At 44.5% G+C, this 18,916-nt stretch overlaps 1 protein-coding gene across 1 annotated transcript in view; it reads left to right on the forward strand.

Annotated features, from left to right (window-relative positions):
* The window catches only part of LOC143300750 (short transient receptor potential channel 4-associated protein-like), a 40,538-nt gene that overhangs the window by 14,110 nt on the left and 7,512 nt on the right, over nt 1-18,916 (forward strand). Inside the window, exons 9-21 of the mRNA XM_076614656.1 lie at nt 515-577; nt 1,481-1,603; nt 3,826-3,959; nt 5,030-5,109; nt 6,438-6,557; nt 7,842-7,897; nt 8,652-8,697; nt 9,926-10,009; nt 10,940-11,030; nt 12,473-12,770; nt 14,108-14,217; nt 16,398-16,546; nt 17,823-17,889. Of these exons, the coding sequence (XP_076470771.1) occupies nt 515-577; nt 1,481-1,603; nt 3,826-3,959; nt 5,030-5,109; nt 6,438-6,557; nt 7,842-7,897; nt 8,652-8,697; nt 9,926-10,009; nt 10,940-11,030; nt 12,473-12,770; nt 14,108-14,217; nt 16,398-16,546; nt 17,823-17,889 (1,421 nt within the window). The remainder of the gene's footprint in view (nt 1-514; nt 578-1,480; nt 1,604-3,825; nt 3,960-5,029; nt 5,110-6,437; nt 6,558-7,841; nt 7,898-8,651; nt 8,698-9,925; nt 10,010-10,939; nt 11,031-12,472; nt 12,771-14,107; nt 14,218-16,397; nt 16,547-17,822; nt 17,890-18,916) is intronic.

Genomic DNA, 18,916 nt, shown 5'->3' on the forward strand with positions numbered 1-18,916 from the left:
TCTTTCACTGATGAAATACTGTGCAATAACTTAGTAACTAACATATGCACACAAAAAGCTTTACTTAAAAAAAAAAAAGCTCTGTATGCTACTTGGAAAACATCAGCTGGAAGACTTTCAAAAGTAAGATAACTTTCTTCCCTGAGGAACATTTTGTGTGTTAAAAATGTACAATATTTGTATATCTTTTGTATGATTTTTATTTCATTTGTTTGTGTAAGTGTGTGTATGTTGTCAAGCTATAATGGGCACAGGCCTAAAATGTTAACTGAGTAATTTTCATATTGCTGTTGGAATCACAGCACCTTGATAAAGGCCCGTCCTAAATGTACAAGGAGCATCAGAACACACACTCTGAAACATGCACACAACATAGGCCATCATGCGTTTGATTTTCCTTAGTTAGCTGCTGCTTTTGATGGTTCAAAGGATGTTTATACTGATTTTGAAGTCTCACATGTCTATATTTTGTTTTTAACATACTGTTGAGCTTGAGTTGCATTCTGTTTTACAGAGCTGTTGCTGGGTATTCCTGAATTGTTACCACGACTGGTCAGGATTGCTATCAGCAAAGAATGTAAGTAAACAAACGATAATTTATTTTTGGAGGTCAGTGATATTTATTCACATCTCAGTATTTGTCATATTTATTCTTACTATATCTTCATCTCTGTCTGTCTACCTATATATCTATCTATCTGAATCTATCTATCTGTCTGTCGATCTATCTGTCTGTCTATCTGTCTTATCTATTTACATAAGTGTGTATGTCTATATCTGTCTGTCTGCCTGTCTATAGATATATATTTTAACATAGAAGATAATAGGGTGGAAAACAAGTGCAACAACTAAACAAACCTTATTTGGAAAAAAACCCAACCAACTTTGCTATATAGATAAAGATACAGATATACAATGATTTCTGTCCTACAAGGGGATACAATGCATAAGACATACCCCCTACTTTTTTAACAAAATATGGTTTGGTCATCTGACAAGGCACACATTCTCCGAAAAAAAAACCTATGAGAATTTGAATGTTACACTCTTGCAATCATACATGTCAGGTTTGTGAAGTAGAAGAAATTATTAGAGTCAGTTAAAAACGGAGAGAGAAAAAAAGGGGTTAGCAGCTCAGTTAAGGTTTGATCATTCCTCTGTCACTGATAATCCTTACAAGTCTGACTCCTCAGTGTTGGACAAAAACAATGAAAATATCAGAGCCTCTGTAGAAATTCTGGAAGCTGCTGCCTGAGGTGTGATGTTATCTTTGGAGTTGATGACGGAATCTGCTGTAAATGACTAGACACTCAGTTTAAAAATGTTCGTCAAAACTTTGGAGAAAGGGCTAGACTGGGATTCGAACCCAGACCTTGCGCAGACACTGTATCAGCAGATAGCTCTCTTAACCATCCTGCCTCCTTGCTCCTGATGAGTGCAGAATGGTACAGTCATTATGTTCTAGCCTATTATTTTTCAGACACTCCACGGTTCCGAGGGATGGTGAGCGAGCTGGACTGCTGGATGGAGTGGATAGACAACCAGATGGCGGACGAGGTCTTTGACCAGCAGGACCGTGACGACCTGGAGGACTTTGTTGGGGGTACGTACCCTCTTCTGCTTCTAGCAGTCTGTCTGTACCCCGGTTGGTTTTCACACCAGAGTCTCGAATCTGCCTAGCTCAGATTAACCCCAGGGGGATCTATGAAGACTAGACTGGAATGACCACCAGGGGTAAACTTAGCTAATCAGAAGTGACCCCACCCCACCACCCTCACCCCCACCCCTTTGTTGGATTTTGCCTGCCCACCTTCCCTTAGGATGGATTTATGTTGTCATTCCAGGCTAGCCTGAAATGCCCACCCAGGGTTGATTGGGCCAAGTTAGAATCAACACAGGCTGTTAAAGTAGAATTCCTTTGCGTTTTCATGTGAAGTTGTTATGGAGAGGGGGAGTCTGTAAAGGCTAGCCCAGAACAATCCCCCAAACTTTTTCTATAGCTTGATCAAACCTGTAGAAGGAGCTGATTTCCAACTGGGGGGAATAGAGGTGGTGGTGGTCGATCTTGTCTAGCCACAAATTACCCTGGGAGTAATTCAAGACTAGCCCAGAATGACCGCAGGATTTTGTGGCAGGCATCTCTGAACCATGTTCTGAGGGTGATGATGTGTGTGTGTGTGTGTGTTGAGTGGCAGGTATCTCTGAGCCATGTGGTGATGATGATGTGTGTGTGTTTTGGGTGGCAGGTATCTCTGAGCCATGAAGTGATGATGATGATTGTGTGTGTTGGGTGGCAGGTATCTCTGAGCCATGAAGTGATGATGATGTGTGTGTGTGTTGGGTGGCAGGTATCTCTGAGCCATGTGGTGATGATGTGTGTAGGTGTGTTGAGTGGCAGGTATCTCTGAGCCATGTGGTGATGGTGTGTGGGTGTGTTGGGTGGCATGTATCTCTGAGCCATGTAGTGATGATATGTGTGTGTGTTGGGTGTCATGTATCTCTGAGCCATGTAGTGATGATGATGTGTGTGTGTTGGGTGGCATGTATCTCTGAGCCATGTAGTGATGATGTGTGTGTGTGTTGGGTGGCATGTATCACTGAGCCATGTAGTGATGATGTGTGTGTGTGTTGGGTGGCATGTATCTCTGAGCCATGTAGTGATGATATGTGTGTGTGTGTTGGGTGGCATGTATCTCTGAGCCATGTAGTGATGATGTGTAGGTGTGTTGAGTGGCAGGTATCTCTGAGCCATGTAGTGATGATGTGTGGGTGTGTTGGGTGGCAGGTATCTCTGAGCCATGTAGTGATGATGTGTGGGTGTGTTGGGTGGCAGGTATCTCTGAGCCATGTAGTGATGATGTGTGGGTGTGGTGAGTGGCAGGTATCTCTGAGCCATGTGGTGATGATGTGTGTGTGTTGGGTGGTAGGTATCTCTGAGCCATGTGGTGATGATGATGTGTGTGTGTTGGGTGGCAGGTATCTCTGAGCCATGTAGTGATGATGTGTGTGTGTGTTGGGTGGCAGGTATCTCTGAGCCATGTAGTGATGATGTGTGGGTGTGTTGGGTGGCAGGTATCTCTGAGCCATGTAGTGATGATGTGTGGGTGTGTTCGGTGGCAGGTATCTCTGAGCCATGTAGTGATGATGTGTGTGTGTGTGTTGGGTGGCATGTATCTCTGAGCCATGTAGTGATGATGTGTGTGTGTGTTGGGTGGCAGGTATCTCTGAGCCATGTAGTGATATGTGTGTGTGTGTTGGGTGGCAGGTATCTCTGAGCCATGTAGTGATGATGTGTGTGTGTGTTGGGTGGCAGGTATCTCTGAGCCATGTAGTAATGATGTGTAGGTGTTTTGGGTGGCATGTATCTCTGAGCCATGTAGTGATGATGTGTGTGTGTGTTGGGTGGCTTGTATCTCTGAGCCATGTAGTGATGATGTGTAGGTGTGTTGGGTGGCATGTATCTCTGAGCCATGTAGTGATGATGTGTAGGTGTGTTCGGTGGCAGGTATCTCTGAGCCATGTAGTGATGATGTGTGGGTGTGTTGGGTGGCAGGTATCTCTGAGCCATGTAGTGATGATGTGTAGGTGTGTTGAGTGGCAGGTATCTCTGAGCCATGTAGTGATGATGTGTGTGTGTGTTGGGTGGCATGTATCTCTGAGCCATGTAGTGATGATGTGTAGGTGTGTTGGGTGGCAGGTATCTCTGAGCCATGTAGTGATGATGTGTTGGGTGGCAGGTATCTCTGAGCCATGTAGTAATGATGTGTAGGTGTGTTCGGTGGCAGGTATCTCTGAGCCATGAAGTAATGATGTGTTGGGTGGCAGGTATTTCTGAGCCGTGCTCAGAGGGGGGTGCCCTGGTGCAGCAGCAGGGTCTGAAGATCACGGAGGAGCTGGTCCATCGTGTGGAGGTGGTCTACGTGCTAGGCTTGTTCCTGCTGGGCAAACACCGGAAAAAAGTGGGCCATGGTTCTGTCCTCTGTGTGGTTCTGATTGTCTCTGTGCATCTTCTTTATGTTGGTTGATTTTGTTATAGGCTCTTTACGTCTTCTTTATTTTGGTTGGTTTTTATTACTGATGGTTGTTTGGTGTTCTTCTATGTTTGTGGGCTGCAACTCCCGTGTTCACTCATATGTACACGTGTATGACCGTTTTTACCCCACCATGTAGGCAGCCATACTCCATTTTCAGGGGTTAATTTGGTGTTCTATTTTTGGTGGTTTTGTTTTTTGAAGGTGGGCTGGTCGTGGTCTTTCTTTTTATCTGTATTTACCAGGTTTTTTCTTGATTTCTGACACATTGCTTCACTGTTGGATCCTGCTTATTGACTTAGTGGTCTGTTTGTACTTTATATCTGTGGGTTGGCCTGTGTTCTGTCCGTACTTTTGTTTTTGGGTTTGCCTGTGGTCAGTCTGACACTTGATGAGTTTGTCATCTGTCTGTACTTTGTGGGTTCGCCTGTTGTCTGTCTGTAGTGTATGTTTGAAGGTTTGCCTGGTATGGCTGTACTTCATTACTTCATGTCAGCAGGCTTGCCTGTAGTCGCTGTACTGTAAGTCTGTGGGCTTGCCTTCTTTTTCAGTTTACTCTGCTGTCATATTGAATCTTCTTTTTCCTCCCCCCCCCCCCCCTCCATTTTTTTAAATCAAATATCAAAGGATGCCATATGTCAAGCTTTCTCCCTTTTAGACCCTATGTCTCATTTAATGCTTGTGATTCTGAGGGATATTTTTCGGGGGGTCAAATGGGGGTGGGTTATAAATGAGCAATGTGTGTAAGTGAGAAAGTTCTTTTTGGTTTATTTTGTTATATTACCCCCTTCAAGTGGCTGTGGTCTTATTCTGAATAAGAAATATCTCTCTCTGATTCAATTCTTTTACTGGAATATGTTTTTTGAGACTTACTTTTGTGGTTGATTAGTAAGAGAAGTTCTGTGTGAGTGTCTTTATGTGACTGTATATGTGCATGTTTCCACTCATCTTTTCGTGGTGGTGGTGTGTTTCAGATTCAATGATGGTTTGTGTTTCAGGTTCAGCGAAAGCTCGCTGATCTAAAGCTAGCGCCAGGTCTCAGTGAACTGTTCGACCAGTTCATATGGAAGTACCAGCTGTAAGTTCCTTTTTTTCTTTAGTCGCCTGCACCATTGTTGTCTTTGGACACTGGCTGCTGCTTTGATGGAGCAAGTTGTGTTTGTTTGTAATTGTAGGTAGACAAATTGGTGATTCGCATGTAGTGTGAGGGTGTAGGTTCAGAGAGGGTGTTAGGTCAAGTAGCCTTTTTGTATTTGTTTTTGTTTTTGTATTTCATTTTATCACAACAGATTTGTCTGTGTGAAATTTGGGCTGCTCTGCCCAGGGAGAGCATGTCGGTACACTACACCGCCACCCATTTTTTTGTTTTTTTCCTGCTTGCAGTTTTATTTGTTTTCCCTATCGAAGTGGATTTTTCTACAGAATTTTGCCAGGAACAACCCTTTTGTTGCTGTAGGTTCTTCTACATGCGCTAAGTGCATGCTGCACACGGGGCCTCGGTTTATCTTTTCATCCGAATGACCGTCCAGACCACCACTCAAGGTCTAGTGGAGGGGGAGAAAATATCGGCGGCTGAGCCGTGATTCGAACCAGCGTGCTCAGATTCTCTCGCTTCCAAGGCAGACGCGTTACCTCTAGGCCATCACTCCACCATCAGGGCAGTGAGTTCATATCCACAGTGACAAGTGCTTGACCTTGGAAGGCAGGGCCCAGTCCTCTCCTTCCGCTGTTTGAACCTTCCCCATCCGAATTCGGGTACCCATTCACACCTGGGTGGAGTGAGGAAAATGGGAGTTAAGCGTCTTTCCCAAGGACACAGCACTGTGCAAATGGGGCCTCAAACCCTGATCACTGGTGAGCACTGGTCTAAGGCCTTACCAGTTCTGGTATGGCGGCTTGAGAGACAGGGAGAGAGAGAGTTTACTGCAGATTAAAGGGCCAAAATTGTTGTTTGGTTTAATTCAGAGATGAGTTCCTCACAATTTGTTTTACTTTTTTTTTTTTTTTTTTTAAATACTTATTTAAGTGTAACTTATAAGAATTAAAAAAAAAACAAAAAAACCCCACTCTCTTTGGTGACATCTTGAACATGTTGCTGCAATAAATTCTGGTGCTTATTTGAATATCATTTTCCCAGTGTTCAAATGTAGGCATGGCTATCTTGCAAATACAGCATACAGTCATGTACACACTGTCCTGGACATATCAGTGCAAGTACGTACACACACACACACACACACACACACAAACATGCATGCACATGCACACAGATCCACTGTCTCTCTCCCTCACTCTCACACGCACACACACGACACAACACAACACAAAGCATTGCAGAGGAAGTGACAACAAGGGGGAGCCACCAAGGGAAAGGGGAGTAACTTGTGTTGATGTGTGTTGTGTCAGGGTCCGTCACCACAGCCGGCACCGGTTGCGCGGCCACAACGCCTCCTGTGAGTGCAGTCCTGAGGTGGCCCTCAAGATCCAGTTCCTGCGCCTGGTGCACAGCTTCTGTGATCACTCAGAGTCAGTATTCCTCTCTGTGTGTGCGGTGTGGGTGTGTGTGTGTATGGGTGTGTTAAGTGGATGGGGTGTGGTCCTCGAGATCCAGTTCCTGTGTTTGTGCACAGCTTCTGTGATCAATCAGAGTCAGTATTCCTCTGTGTGTGTGCGGTGTGTGTGTGTGTGTGTGTGTGGGTGTGTTAAGTGGATGGGGTGTGGTCCTCGAGATCCAGTTCCTGTGTTTGTGCACAGCTTCTGTGATCAATCAGAGTCGGTATTCCTCTGTGTGTGTGTGCGGTGTGTGTGTGTGTGTGTGTGAGAGAGAGAGAGTGTGTGTGTGTGTGTTTAGTGGATGGGGTGTGATCCTCGAGATCCTGTTCCTGTGTCTGGTGCACAGCTTCTGTGATCACTTAGTCAGTGCTTCTGTGTGTGGGTGGTGGGGGGGGGGGGGGTGATGGCCCACAAGGTGTAGTTCCTGCACCTGGTACACAGCTTCTGTGATCACTCAGAGTCAGTGCTCCTGTGTGTGTGTAGTGGGTGGGGTGTGGGATGGGAGGGGAGGGGAGGGGGTATGGGAGGTTGGGGGTGGGGGCTGTGGTCCTTGATCCAGTTCCTGTGTCTGGTGCACAGCTTCTGTGATCATTCTGTCAGTGGTCCTGTGGGTGGGTGTGTCTGTGTTTGTTTCTGTGTTTGTGTGTGTGAGTGTGTCCCTCAAGATGCATTTCCTGTGTCTTGTGCACAGCTTTGGTGATCACTCTGAGTCTGTTCCGTGTGTGTGTATGTGGGGGATCCATGGGGGTTGTAGGGGGTGGTGTATGTGTACGTGTGCTTGTGTGTGCAGGGGGTGGGGTGTGGTAGGGAAAGGAGGTATGAAGGTGTGAGTGAAAATGTGTATGTGTTGTGTGAGTGTGTGTACACATGCACATGTGAGAGTGTGTTTGGTGTGTGTGTGTGCATGCACATGAGTGTGTTTAGTGTGTGTGTGTGTGTGTGTGTGAGTGAGTGAGTGAGTGTGTGTGCACACAAGGACATGTGAGAGTGTTTGTTGTGTGTGAGAGTGTGGTTGGTGTGTGTATGCATGTGCGTGCATGTGTGAGTGTTTTATGTGTGTGCGGGTTGAAGATTTCTCTGTGAAACTAAAAATATCAATGATTTTATGTGTTGTTTTATCAGAAGATAGCAATGAGATAGATATCCATACTGTCTTAAAAGAGGAATCAGTCAGTTAGTTGATGAATTTATTGCATATTTGAAGTGCAGATGTTCAGGTAGTTTGCATGACATTATAAAGCTTTGTTTGTGTTTCAGCTACAAGCATTTACTGTTATCCAAGAATGAACTGAATGAAGTGAGAAAGATTAATGGTAAGTTGTTGTTGCGCTGATATGCTGTTGTATATATACCTGTATTGGAAACAGAAGAGTTTGGTCTTTCACTAGTGTGCAGTGTTCCAGTATACAATAACAGATTGCCCTTTGGTATTGTGCATGTGCCTTCAGGGTACAGTAGTTTGCCTTGCGTGAACCACACACACACACACACACACACACACAGAGTTAGAAAGACAGTGCAGTACAAATAACATGCTGGTAGAGTGAAATTATCTTCAGTGGGAGCCTGTGGCACTGATTCTTTACTAGCTGTGAGTGAGAAACAAACTGAAGGAGATTAGCTAATAATTCTTTTGTTTGTTGGTCAGGAAACATAAACTTCCATTCCCATCAGGAACCATCCCTCCTCCCCACCACACTCCCTGTCTCTGTCTGTCTCCTTGCTTCTTTGTTTCGATGGAAGATAAATCACCCCAGAACAAGACATGCATAAACTTGTGTCAAGAGACCTTGGTGTTTCATGAATGGATGCCTGGTAAGGTTTGAATGTATGGCAAGTCCATTCATAATTTAAAGCTTTTTGGTGAGAGGTGCTTGTGAGATTTACAAAAAGAAAAGTTAAAAAAAAAAAAAAAAAAATGTTTGAACCACCTCCAGTGTGTTAAGTTTCCAAACATGCTTGCGTTCATTACCAATATTTGACAGGAAAAGTTTATATTTTGTTATTAAAAAAAAAAAAGTTATTGTAGCTCTGTTTATTTGGTATACGTGTGTGTTTTCCTTTTAGTGCATGCGGGTCAGCTGGCACTTCAAAACCTTGAGTCTATCAACAAGTAAGTAAAGTTTGTCACTCTTACTTATTTTTCTTGTTATGTATTATTCTTTTTTTTGTTGTCTTATGTAGTTCTTTACTTTTTTTTTCTGTCACATGTGACAATGATCATGCTTATGTTTATTGTCATGTCCTTAGTACAGTCATAGTCACGGCTGTTCAGAGAAATAAAACCCTGAAGACAGTAATTGTCATTGGTATACAGCAGTGATTTCAACATAACTCCATTTGAGTAAGGTTCACCAGCCATCAGACTAAACCAAACGAAAAATATTTTTTCACATGCTTGAACACGATATAAGCTGTGAATTTCTTCTTCTTCTGCTGTTTATGTGTACATTTTAAAATGTTTTCTGAATAAAGATTTGTTTAAAGTTGTAAAAAAGATCAAAAGCAACAACGACGATTTAAAAAAAAAAAAAAAAAAAAGAAAGGAAGAAGAAAAAAACAGATGCAATTTTTCTTTCTCTGTGTTGTTTTGTTGATGCAGACAGGTGATGTGTAGTGCAGATCTGTTAAGAAATGTGTAGTGACAAAGAGTATTTCAATACAATACATCATACAGGACAGTGCATTAAAATACAACACAGTGCAGTACAATACAGTATTGTGTTTACAGTGCTGACAACAGATGTGTGTGTATATATGTTATGACAACACAACGCAGCGCAACACAGAACAGCACAGCACAGCACAGCACAAACACAATAGAACACAACACAACGCAACGCAATGCATTGTAATACAAGATGATATAACACAGTACAGTGTCAGACACTGATTTCCCTTATGCTGTGTTCTCAAGGCCTGACTAAGCATGTTGGGTTATGCTGCTGATCAGGCATCTGCTTGGCAGATGTGGTCTTGCGTATATGGATTTGACCGAACGCAGTGACGCCTCCTTGAGCTACTGATGCTGACACTGATACTGTGTTGAGGCTGATGTGTCGTGCATGTTTTGTTATGACTGGAAGTTACGTAATAGAATGCAAATTAGAAAAAAAAAACAATGCAGTATGGTAAGTACAATACGACACAGTGCAATACAAAGCAATGCAATGCAGTACAATAAAATGCAATTCTATGGATTAGAACACAAATGCAGTACAATGCTATGCAATACAACGCAGTGTTATACAGTACAACACATACAGTACAGTGCAATACAACACAACACAGTACAATATCAGACACTGATGTCACTTGCACTGTATTTGTTGGGGGTGCAGGCAGCTGATGTGTCGGGGCAGCAAAGGGTTGCTGTCCAAGATTGTGGAGGTCATGAAGAAGGAACCACCCACCTCTACCTTCAGGTACATTTCACCCTCTTGTTTGGGGAGTGGATGACTGATTTTTTTGGGGGGGAAGGTGGGGGGTGGGGGAGGGGGAAGAGGGGGGGGGGGCATTGTGTGTGTGTGTATGGGGGTGGGGGTTGTCTGTTTTTGTGTTTGGTGTTGGGGCGTGTGTGGGGGTGGGGTGGTTGGGGGTTAGGGGGGATGTGGAGTGTCTGTGATTGGTGTGTGTGTGGTGTTGGGCATGTGTGTGTGTGTGTGTGTGTGTGTATTGGGAGGGGAGTGTCTGTATACATTTGGTGTGTGTGTTTGATGTAGGTCATGTGTGTGTGTGTATTGGGAGTGGGGGGGGGTGTCTGTGTGTGTGTGTATTATTGTGTGTATGTGAATGTGGGACATGTATACAAGTGTGCATGTGTGAGTGATTAAATGTGAGTGAGTGTATGTGTGATGGGTGGGGGAAGTGTGTGTTTGGTGTTAGGCTTGTGTGTGTGTTGGTGTGTATTGTCAGAATGTGTATGTATTTCGCAAGTGTGTGTGTGATATGGGGCACATGCGTGTGTGTGTGTGTGTGTGCGGGGGCATATGAGTGAACCTGGGAGCTGCAGCTCCAAAAGGCAGAAGAAGAAGCAGCATTGCATGCTGTATGTTGTGTGTGGTGTGTATGTGGATGGTGTCTGTGTGTGTGTGTGTGTGTGTGTGTGTGTGGTTTAAGGGGTGTGTGTGTGTGTGGATGATGTGTGTGTGCATGGTGTGTGTGTGGTGTATGGTGTGTGTGTGTGTGCGCATGGCGTGTGTATGTATGGTGTGTGTTTGTGTGTGTATATCATGGTGTGTGTGTGTGTGTGTATATCATGGTGTGTGTGTGTGGGGGGGGATATGTATACGGTGTGTGTGTGGTGTGCGTATGGTGTGTGTGTGTTGTATGTGACTGTGTGTGTGTGTGTGCAGGTTCTGGCTGGCCAGAGCAGTGGAGAGCTACCTGCGGGGGGACACCTCTTACTGCGACCAGATCTTCCTCATGCGCCGCGGCCTCCTGCATGTAAGTCCCTTTTTTTTCTTTTTTTTAGAATTATTTTTGTTTTTTATGTTTACACCAAAAACCATTACAGGACCTGCATGTGAGTCTGATCCGGCATGAACCATTTCATCGCTGTTTTACATTAATTTTTCTGTCTTTTTGCCTCTAATGCACACAGACATAAACACACAAGTTTCTGCACACATGTACACACGCGCGTGCGCACACACACACACGTTTCAAGTTTTAATTATCCTTTTCACTCCTATTGGAGGATGGAGGATTACTACAAAATTTCCTTTTCATGCCCAGAACAAACATTTCCAAACACACAACAATGTCGCAAAAAAGTTGGGAAAACACAAATGTCTTTTAACTCCAAATGTGTAGCGAGGCAACATTTGCAAATGTAATCATCTTACTTACAGCTAAAATGACTTTTTTGCCTCCTTTGAGCATATCACATAAATTGAAAACCAATTTTGGAGACAGATATTTTTTAGTAACATACCTATTTCGCCATGAATCATAATTGGGACATTCCATTATAAAATGGAACTCATCCACAATCTCAGACATGTTACAAACCTTACAGAGCCCAAACTCTCATGGTATTCCTTTGTGTCTCGCTGTTTCTATTTCCACACACACGCACGCACACACACACACACACACACGCACTCTCTCTCTCTCTCTCTTTCTGTCTCTCTCTCTCTTTCTCTCTCTCTCTCTCTCTCTCTCTCTCTCTCTCTCACTCGTGCATATGAATGTATGCATGCACGCATGCATCAGACCTGCCAACTCCTTTTATTTTTTGTTCTTTTCCATATTTTTATGGAACTTCTCTAGATCGAGTATGATGGTACGCAACACTGAATGAAAATACACCCAAAGAAAACGCCAACAATCTCCCTCCTCCCTGTCCCCCTGGGTTTGTGAGAGCTATGTGTGACAGCCGCATTTTCATAGTTATTAGAAGCAAAAACTGTTCACAGAACTGTCAGATTAGACACACAGACATACACACATCATTGATGCACACATTCTTCTACACAAATACACACACACACACACACACTCTCGCCTGTTTATCTGTGAGCATACCTGCATATGTGTGGTACCTGTTTGTGTTCTCCCCCAAACCCCCACCTACACCTGTTTACTTGTGTGTTTACCAGTATTGTCAGTGACATTGTGGAGTTTACCTGTATGCTTACCTGTGTGTTGACCTGTGTGTTGATCTGTGCTGACCTGTGTGTTGATCTGTGCTGACCTGTGTATTGATCTGTGTGCTGATCTGTGTGTTGACCTGTTCTGACCTGTGTGTTGACATGCTGATCTGTGTGTTGACCTATGCTGACCTGTGTGTTGACCTGTGCCGACCTGTGTTGACCTATGCTGACACCTGTGCTGACCTGTGTGTTGACCTATGCTGACCTGTGTGTTGACCTGTGTGTGTGCAGCATGTGGCCAGCAACATCGTGGAGCATGAGATCCGGCATAAGGAGATCCTGCAGAGCAGCTTTGACCTGCTGGGCGAGCTGGTCAAGTTCAACTGGGAGGCCTTCCGCATGCTGGACTCGGTGCTGAGCCCCTCCTCCTCCTCCTCCAAGGAGGCCTCAGGGGCCCGCTCCTCCTCCTCCTCCTCCTTCAGCAAGTTTGAGAAGTTCACCAACACTGTCAACCGGAACATGGTCGACTCCAACATGTTCATCCGCAGTCTGGTGCTCTCCTTGGAGCACTTCCGCTCCGAGGGCAGAGGTTGGTTGTTTTTTTTGTGCGTGGATGTTTATTGTGATGAGTGGTGAAGGGTAGGCTGTGTGAGAGACAAGGAATTCTTAATCATCTCTGAAAGAGAAATTGTTGATATGTTTGCGGACAAAAAGGTGACATAAGCATTAGCTTCACGAAACTCTGATGGTGTAGGTTTGATGTAGGAGGGTGGGGGACATCATGGTTTGACAGGGCTTGCTTTGCTTACTACTTCGTATTAATGGGCTAAACTGTGAGAGAAAAGTTAAGGTAGGATCATGTTTTAAAAAAAATAAATAAATAATGGGGAATGCAGGGTAAGTTAGTTTAACTGTTCCATCTTATATCCAGTAAATCAGGTGAATCTTCAGACTTTTCTGAACAATACTCTTTTATTCTTACTTTATTTTAAAGTGAGTGGAAGGTGTTTGATGTTGATGAAGGCTGCCCCTCAGCATTTGTACCACAGCATATTGACCCAGTGGTTTGGCTGTGTGGCTGTGACTCGAGACTAGATGGTTTATTCAGTGAAGGCCAAAGCCCTATATCTAGGGAGTAACAGAACTTTACATGTTGTACTTGTTAATGTAGACAGCACAATTTCTTCCATAACCAATGAAACTAAGATAGAAGTGTCTCTCTTTATGGAAATGCCTCATAAAGATACAAAGCAAAACAGTGTAAAGTGTTTTCATCATTCGATGTCCTCAATAAACTTAGTGAAAATAAACATGGGTTTTACATTACATATTTTTTAGGAGTGAATTTTGATTTGTAGATCAGTCAGGACAGGACATATCAGAACAAAGTGAACTCAGTCCTTGCTAGATTCCTTGCACAAATGGCACACACAGTTACTCTGAACTCTGTCCTCACTGGATTCCTTGCACAAAGGGCACAGTAACTCTGAACTCTGTCCTCACTGGATTCCTTGCACAAAGGGCACACACAGTAACTCTGAACTCTGTCCTCACTGGATTCCTTGCACAAAGGGCACACACAATAACTCTGAACTCTGTCCTCACTGGATTCCTTGGACAAAGGGCACACACAATAACTCTGAGCTCTGTCCTTGCTAGATTCCTTGCACAAATGGCACACACATTAACTCTGAACTCTGTCCTCACTAGATTCCTTGCACAAATGGCACACACATTAACTCTGAACTCTGTCCTTGCTAGATTCCTTGCACAAATGGCACACACATTAACTCTGAACTTGGTCCACACTGGATTCCTTGCCCAAAGGGCACAACAACTCTGAACTTGGTTCTCACAATAACTGGAATGACATATTGTTTTGTAACATTATCAATGTGTGTGTGTGTGTGTGTGTGTGCATAACAGAGCTGGACAAGAAGGAGAGCCGACTGATCGCCTACATCAGTGACTTCAAGCGGCAGCTCGACTACTTGTACAAGCTGATTACCAACATCAGTGTGCAGAACCTCACACAGGTCAGTGGCCCACCATTGCCTGGTCATTTAATTACACATACAGTACTGTGACCCACTGACGCAGACTCCGGCAGGGGTCTTTATTCCTGTCTTGTGCCCCCACATTGCCTGACTAGATGATGGTTGTCCTGATGGATCGATATTATGGATTGATGCTGTATTGTATGTAAGAGTGCTTTTGTCACAACAGATTCCTCTGTGTGAAATTCAGGCTGTTCTTTCCCAGGAGAGTGCATTGCCATAGTGCAGGATCACCCCCCTTGTTTTTTTTTTCTGACTGCTAGAGTATTTCTTTTCCAAAGTGGATTTCCTACAGAATTTTACCAGGGACTAACTGTAGCCATGGGTAACAGTTTTTTTTTACGTGTGCTAAATTCATGCCACACTGTACCTTGGTTTATTGTCTCATCTGAATAACTAGCATCCAGACCAGCACTCAAAAGTCTAGTGGAGGGGGAAAAAGTACTGGTGAGTGTTGGATTTGATCATGCACGCTCAGGTTTTCTCGTTTCTTACCCAGACGTGTTACCACTAGGCCAGCGCTCGTATATGGGATGCTTGTATACTTATCTGGTCACCAGACAGAAGTGTGAGTATGTGGGATACTTGTATACTTATCTGGTCACCAGACAGAAGTGTGAGTATGTGGGATACTTGTATACTTATCTGGTCACCAGACAGAAGTGTGAGTGTGTGGGATACTTGTATACTTATCTGGTCACCAGACAGAAGTGTGAGTATGTGGGATACTTGTATACTTATCTGGTCACCAGACAGAAGTGTGAGTATATGGGATACTTGTATACTTATCTGGTCACCTGACAGAAGTGTAAGTATATGGGATACTTGTATACTTATCTGGTCACCAGACAGAAGTGTGAGTATGTGGGATACTTGTATACTTATCTGGTCACCAGACAGAAGTGTGAGTATGTGGGATACTTGTATACTTATCTGGTCACCAGACAAAAGTGTAAGTATATGGGATACTTGTATACTTATCTGCTCACCAGACAGAAGTGTGAGTATGTGGGACATTTGTATACTTATCTGGTCACCTGACAGAAGTGTGAGTATATGGGATACTTGTATACTTATCTGGTCACCAGACAGAAGTGTGAGTATGTGGGATACTTGTATACTTATCTGGTCACCAGACAGAAGTGTGAGTATGTGGGATACTTGTATACTTATCTGGTCACCTGACAGAAGTGTAAGTATATGGGATACTTGTATACTTATCTGGTCACCAGACAGAAGTGTGAGTATGTGGGATACTTGTATACTTATCTGGTCACCAGACAGAAGTGTGAGTATGTGGGATACTTGTATACTTATCTGGTCACCAGACAGAAGTGTGAGTATGTGGGATACTTGTATACTTATCTGGTCACCTGACAGAAGTGTAAGTATATGGGATACTTGTATACTTATCTGGTCACCTGACAGAAGTGTGAGTATGTGGGATACTTGTATACTTATCTGGTCACCTGACAGAAGTGTAAGTATATGGGATACTTGTATACTTATCTGGTCACCAGACAGAAGTGTGAGTATGTGGGATACTTGTATACTTATCTGGTCACCAGACAGAAGTGTGAGTATATGGGATACTTGTATACTTATCTGGTCACCTGACAGAAGTGTAAGTATATGGGATACTTGTATACTTATCATGTCACCAGACAAAAGTGTAAGTATATGGGATACTTGTATACTTATCTGGTCACCAGACAGAAGTGTGAGTATGTGGGATACTTGTATACTTATCTGGTCACCTGACAGAGGGAACACCCCCCCCCCCCCACAAAAAAAAAAAAAAAAAAAAAAATAAAATAAAATAATCACCACCACCTAAAGCAAGTTTTAAAAGGATGTGTCCTGGTTTGATTGTGAGGCCAGTTTGGTGCAGAAGTTTCTGGGTTTGATTGTGTTGGCTCCTGCTCGAGTCTTCATGCTGTGATAGTGCTGGACTTGCCTTATGATGCAAAGTCATTGAACTGGATTAGTGATTTGGTTGGCAGTGGTTTTTGCGATACAAGTACTACAGTAAAAATAGGCATTTTTGTGTGTTCCCAATGTGATAGATACCTTGCATTGAGTGTTCCTAATGGGTTAATACCTTGCAGTGTATGTTCCTGCTGTGATAAATCCATTTCACTGTGTGTTGTTGATGACAGGAGAACGTGAGCTGTCTGAACACGACCCTGGTGTTCCTGATGTTTGCCAACAAGAAGGACCAGCTGCCCCGCTACCTGCAGGCCCTGCGAGACGAGAAGGAGAACATGGCCGACGTCACTGGGTCAGGGTCCATCCTGCAGAACTTCAGGTCAGGGGCATCTCTTCTTTCCTGTGCTCTCTCCCTGTCCTGTCTCCTCCCTGGCTGTGATGGTGCAGTATTGCATATTGTCACAGCAGGTTTCTTTCTGCTGCTCTCCTCAGGGAGATTGCATTGCTGTGATGTGGTGCAACCCTTTTTGACTCACTAGTGTAAACAAAGTGAGTCTATGTTATAACTTGTGCATTAGCCGAATGGTTAAAGCGTTGGACTTTCAATCAGAGGGTCCCGGGTTTGAATCTCAGTGGTGCCTGGTGGGTAAAGGGTGGAGATTTTTCCGATCTCCCAGGTCAACATATGTGCAGACCTGCCAGTGCCTGAACCCCCTTTGTGTGTATACGCACGCAGAAGATCAAATGCGCACGTTAAAGATCCTGTAATCCATGTCAGCGTTTGGTGGGTTATGGAAACAGAACATACCCAGCATGCACACCTCCGAAAACGGAGTATGGCTGCCCACATGGCGGGGTAAATAAACAAAACGGTCATTCACGTAAAATGTTAAATGTTACATGTTTGTCTGAGTGTCTATGTGTGCATGCCTGAAATCTGATTGAATGACATGGGAAACGAATGATGAGCGCCCAATGGCATCCGTCAGTCAGCTCAACACAGGTAGGCAGCCTGTTGTGTAAATGACCCCGTGTTTGTAAAGCGCTTAGAGCTTGGTCTCCAACCGAGGATAGGCACTGTTTTAGTATCCATATCAATCAATCAATCAGTAATCTAGTGTTCGGTTGTGTGTGTGTATGTCTGTGGTGTCTAGTGATGCTAAATCTGTGAACAGGGTTTGTGACTTCATGATTAGTGTCTTTTTTTGTTCCTGGTAGTGCAATCAGGGATTTTGATGAGCGGCAGTTTCGTGCATGCACAGTAACTCAAATAATTTGGAAAATTGAAATTCATCAGTTGTGACATATCCAAATATTGCTTAAAAAAAAAATTTAAAAAAAAAATGCTTGCAGGGCAATCAAAAGTTGTGGATAACATTACGCAGTGAAATAGGTGCTTCAGGGTCTGGTCAGTAGTTGGGCACCTGGCACAAAGGGATGACAGGTGTTTCACCAAAAAATCGCAACTCCTCACCTCTCCCACCCCATAAGTGCAGCAGATTCTCCATCCTCGTAGTTGGCTGCCTTGAGGAGAACAGAACAAAATGAGTCACTCCCACACAGTGAAAACAAAAATGTGTATGTGTGTGTGTTGGGTGTGAAAATGAGCGACAGCACAGCCGTGCATTGTGACAGTGGTGTGCTTTGACTTGCAGGGACCTGTTGGTGTTCTGGCAGGACCACTACCTGCACAAGGACAAGGACTGCAGTGCATTGGAAAAGGTCAGTATCACAATCTGCCCCCCGCTTTTTCTCTTGTGCACAGGTCACTATCACAACCTGCCCCCCATTTTTTCTCACATCCACCACAGGTCACTATCACAACCTGCCCCCACTCTTTCTTTTGTCCACAGGTCACTATCACAACCTGCCCCCTGCTCTTTCTCTTGTCCACCACAGGTCACTATCACAATCTGCCCCCCACTCTTTCTCTTGTCTACAGGTCACTATCACAACCTGCCCCCCCACTCTTTCTTTTGTCCACAGGTCACTATCACAACCTGCCCCCCCACTCTTTCTCTTGTCCACAGGTCACTATCACAACCTGCCCCCCACTCTTTCTCTTGTCCACAGGTCACTATCACAACCTGCCCCCCCACCCCCACTCTTTCTCTTGTCCACAGGTCACTATCACAACCTGCCCCCCACTCTTTCTCTTGTCCACAGGTCACTATCACAACCTGCCCCGCCCCCACTCTTTCTCTTGTCCACAGGTCACTATCACAACCTGCCCCCCCCCCCCACTCTTGTCCACAGGTCACTATCACAACCTGCCCCCCCCTCACTCTTTCTCTTGTCCACAGGTCACTATCACAACCTGGCCCCCCACTCTTTCTCTTGTCCACAGGTCACTATCACAACCTGCCCCTTGCTCTTTCTCTTGCCCACAGGTCACTATCACAACCTGCCCCCCCCCCACTCTTTCTCTTGTCCACAGGTCACTATCACAACCTGCCCCCCCCCCCCACTCTTTCTCTTGTCCACAGGTCACTATCACAACCTGCCCCCACTCTTTCTCTTGTCCACAGGTCACTATCACAACCTGCCCCCCCCCCGCCCCCCCACTCTTTCTCTTGTCCACAGGTCACTATCACAACCTGCCCCCACTCTTTCTCTTGTCCACAGGTCACTATCACAACCTGCCCCCCCACTCTTTCTTTTGTCCACAGGTCACTATCACAACCTGCCCCCCCACTCTTTCTCTTGTCCACAGGTCACTATCACAACCTGCCCCCACTCTTTCTCTTGT

This window comes from Babylonia areolata, chromosome 26 (assembly GCF_041734735.1).
Source record: "Babylonia areolata isolate BAREFJ2019XMU chromosome 26, ASM4173473v1, whole genome shotgun sequence".
NCBI lineage: Eukaryota > Metazoa > Mollusca > Gastropoda > Neogastropoda > Buccinidae > Babylonia > Babylonia areolata.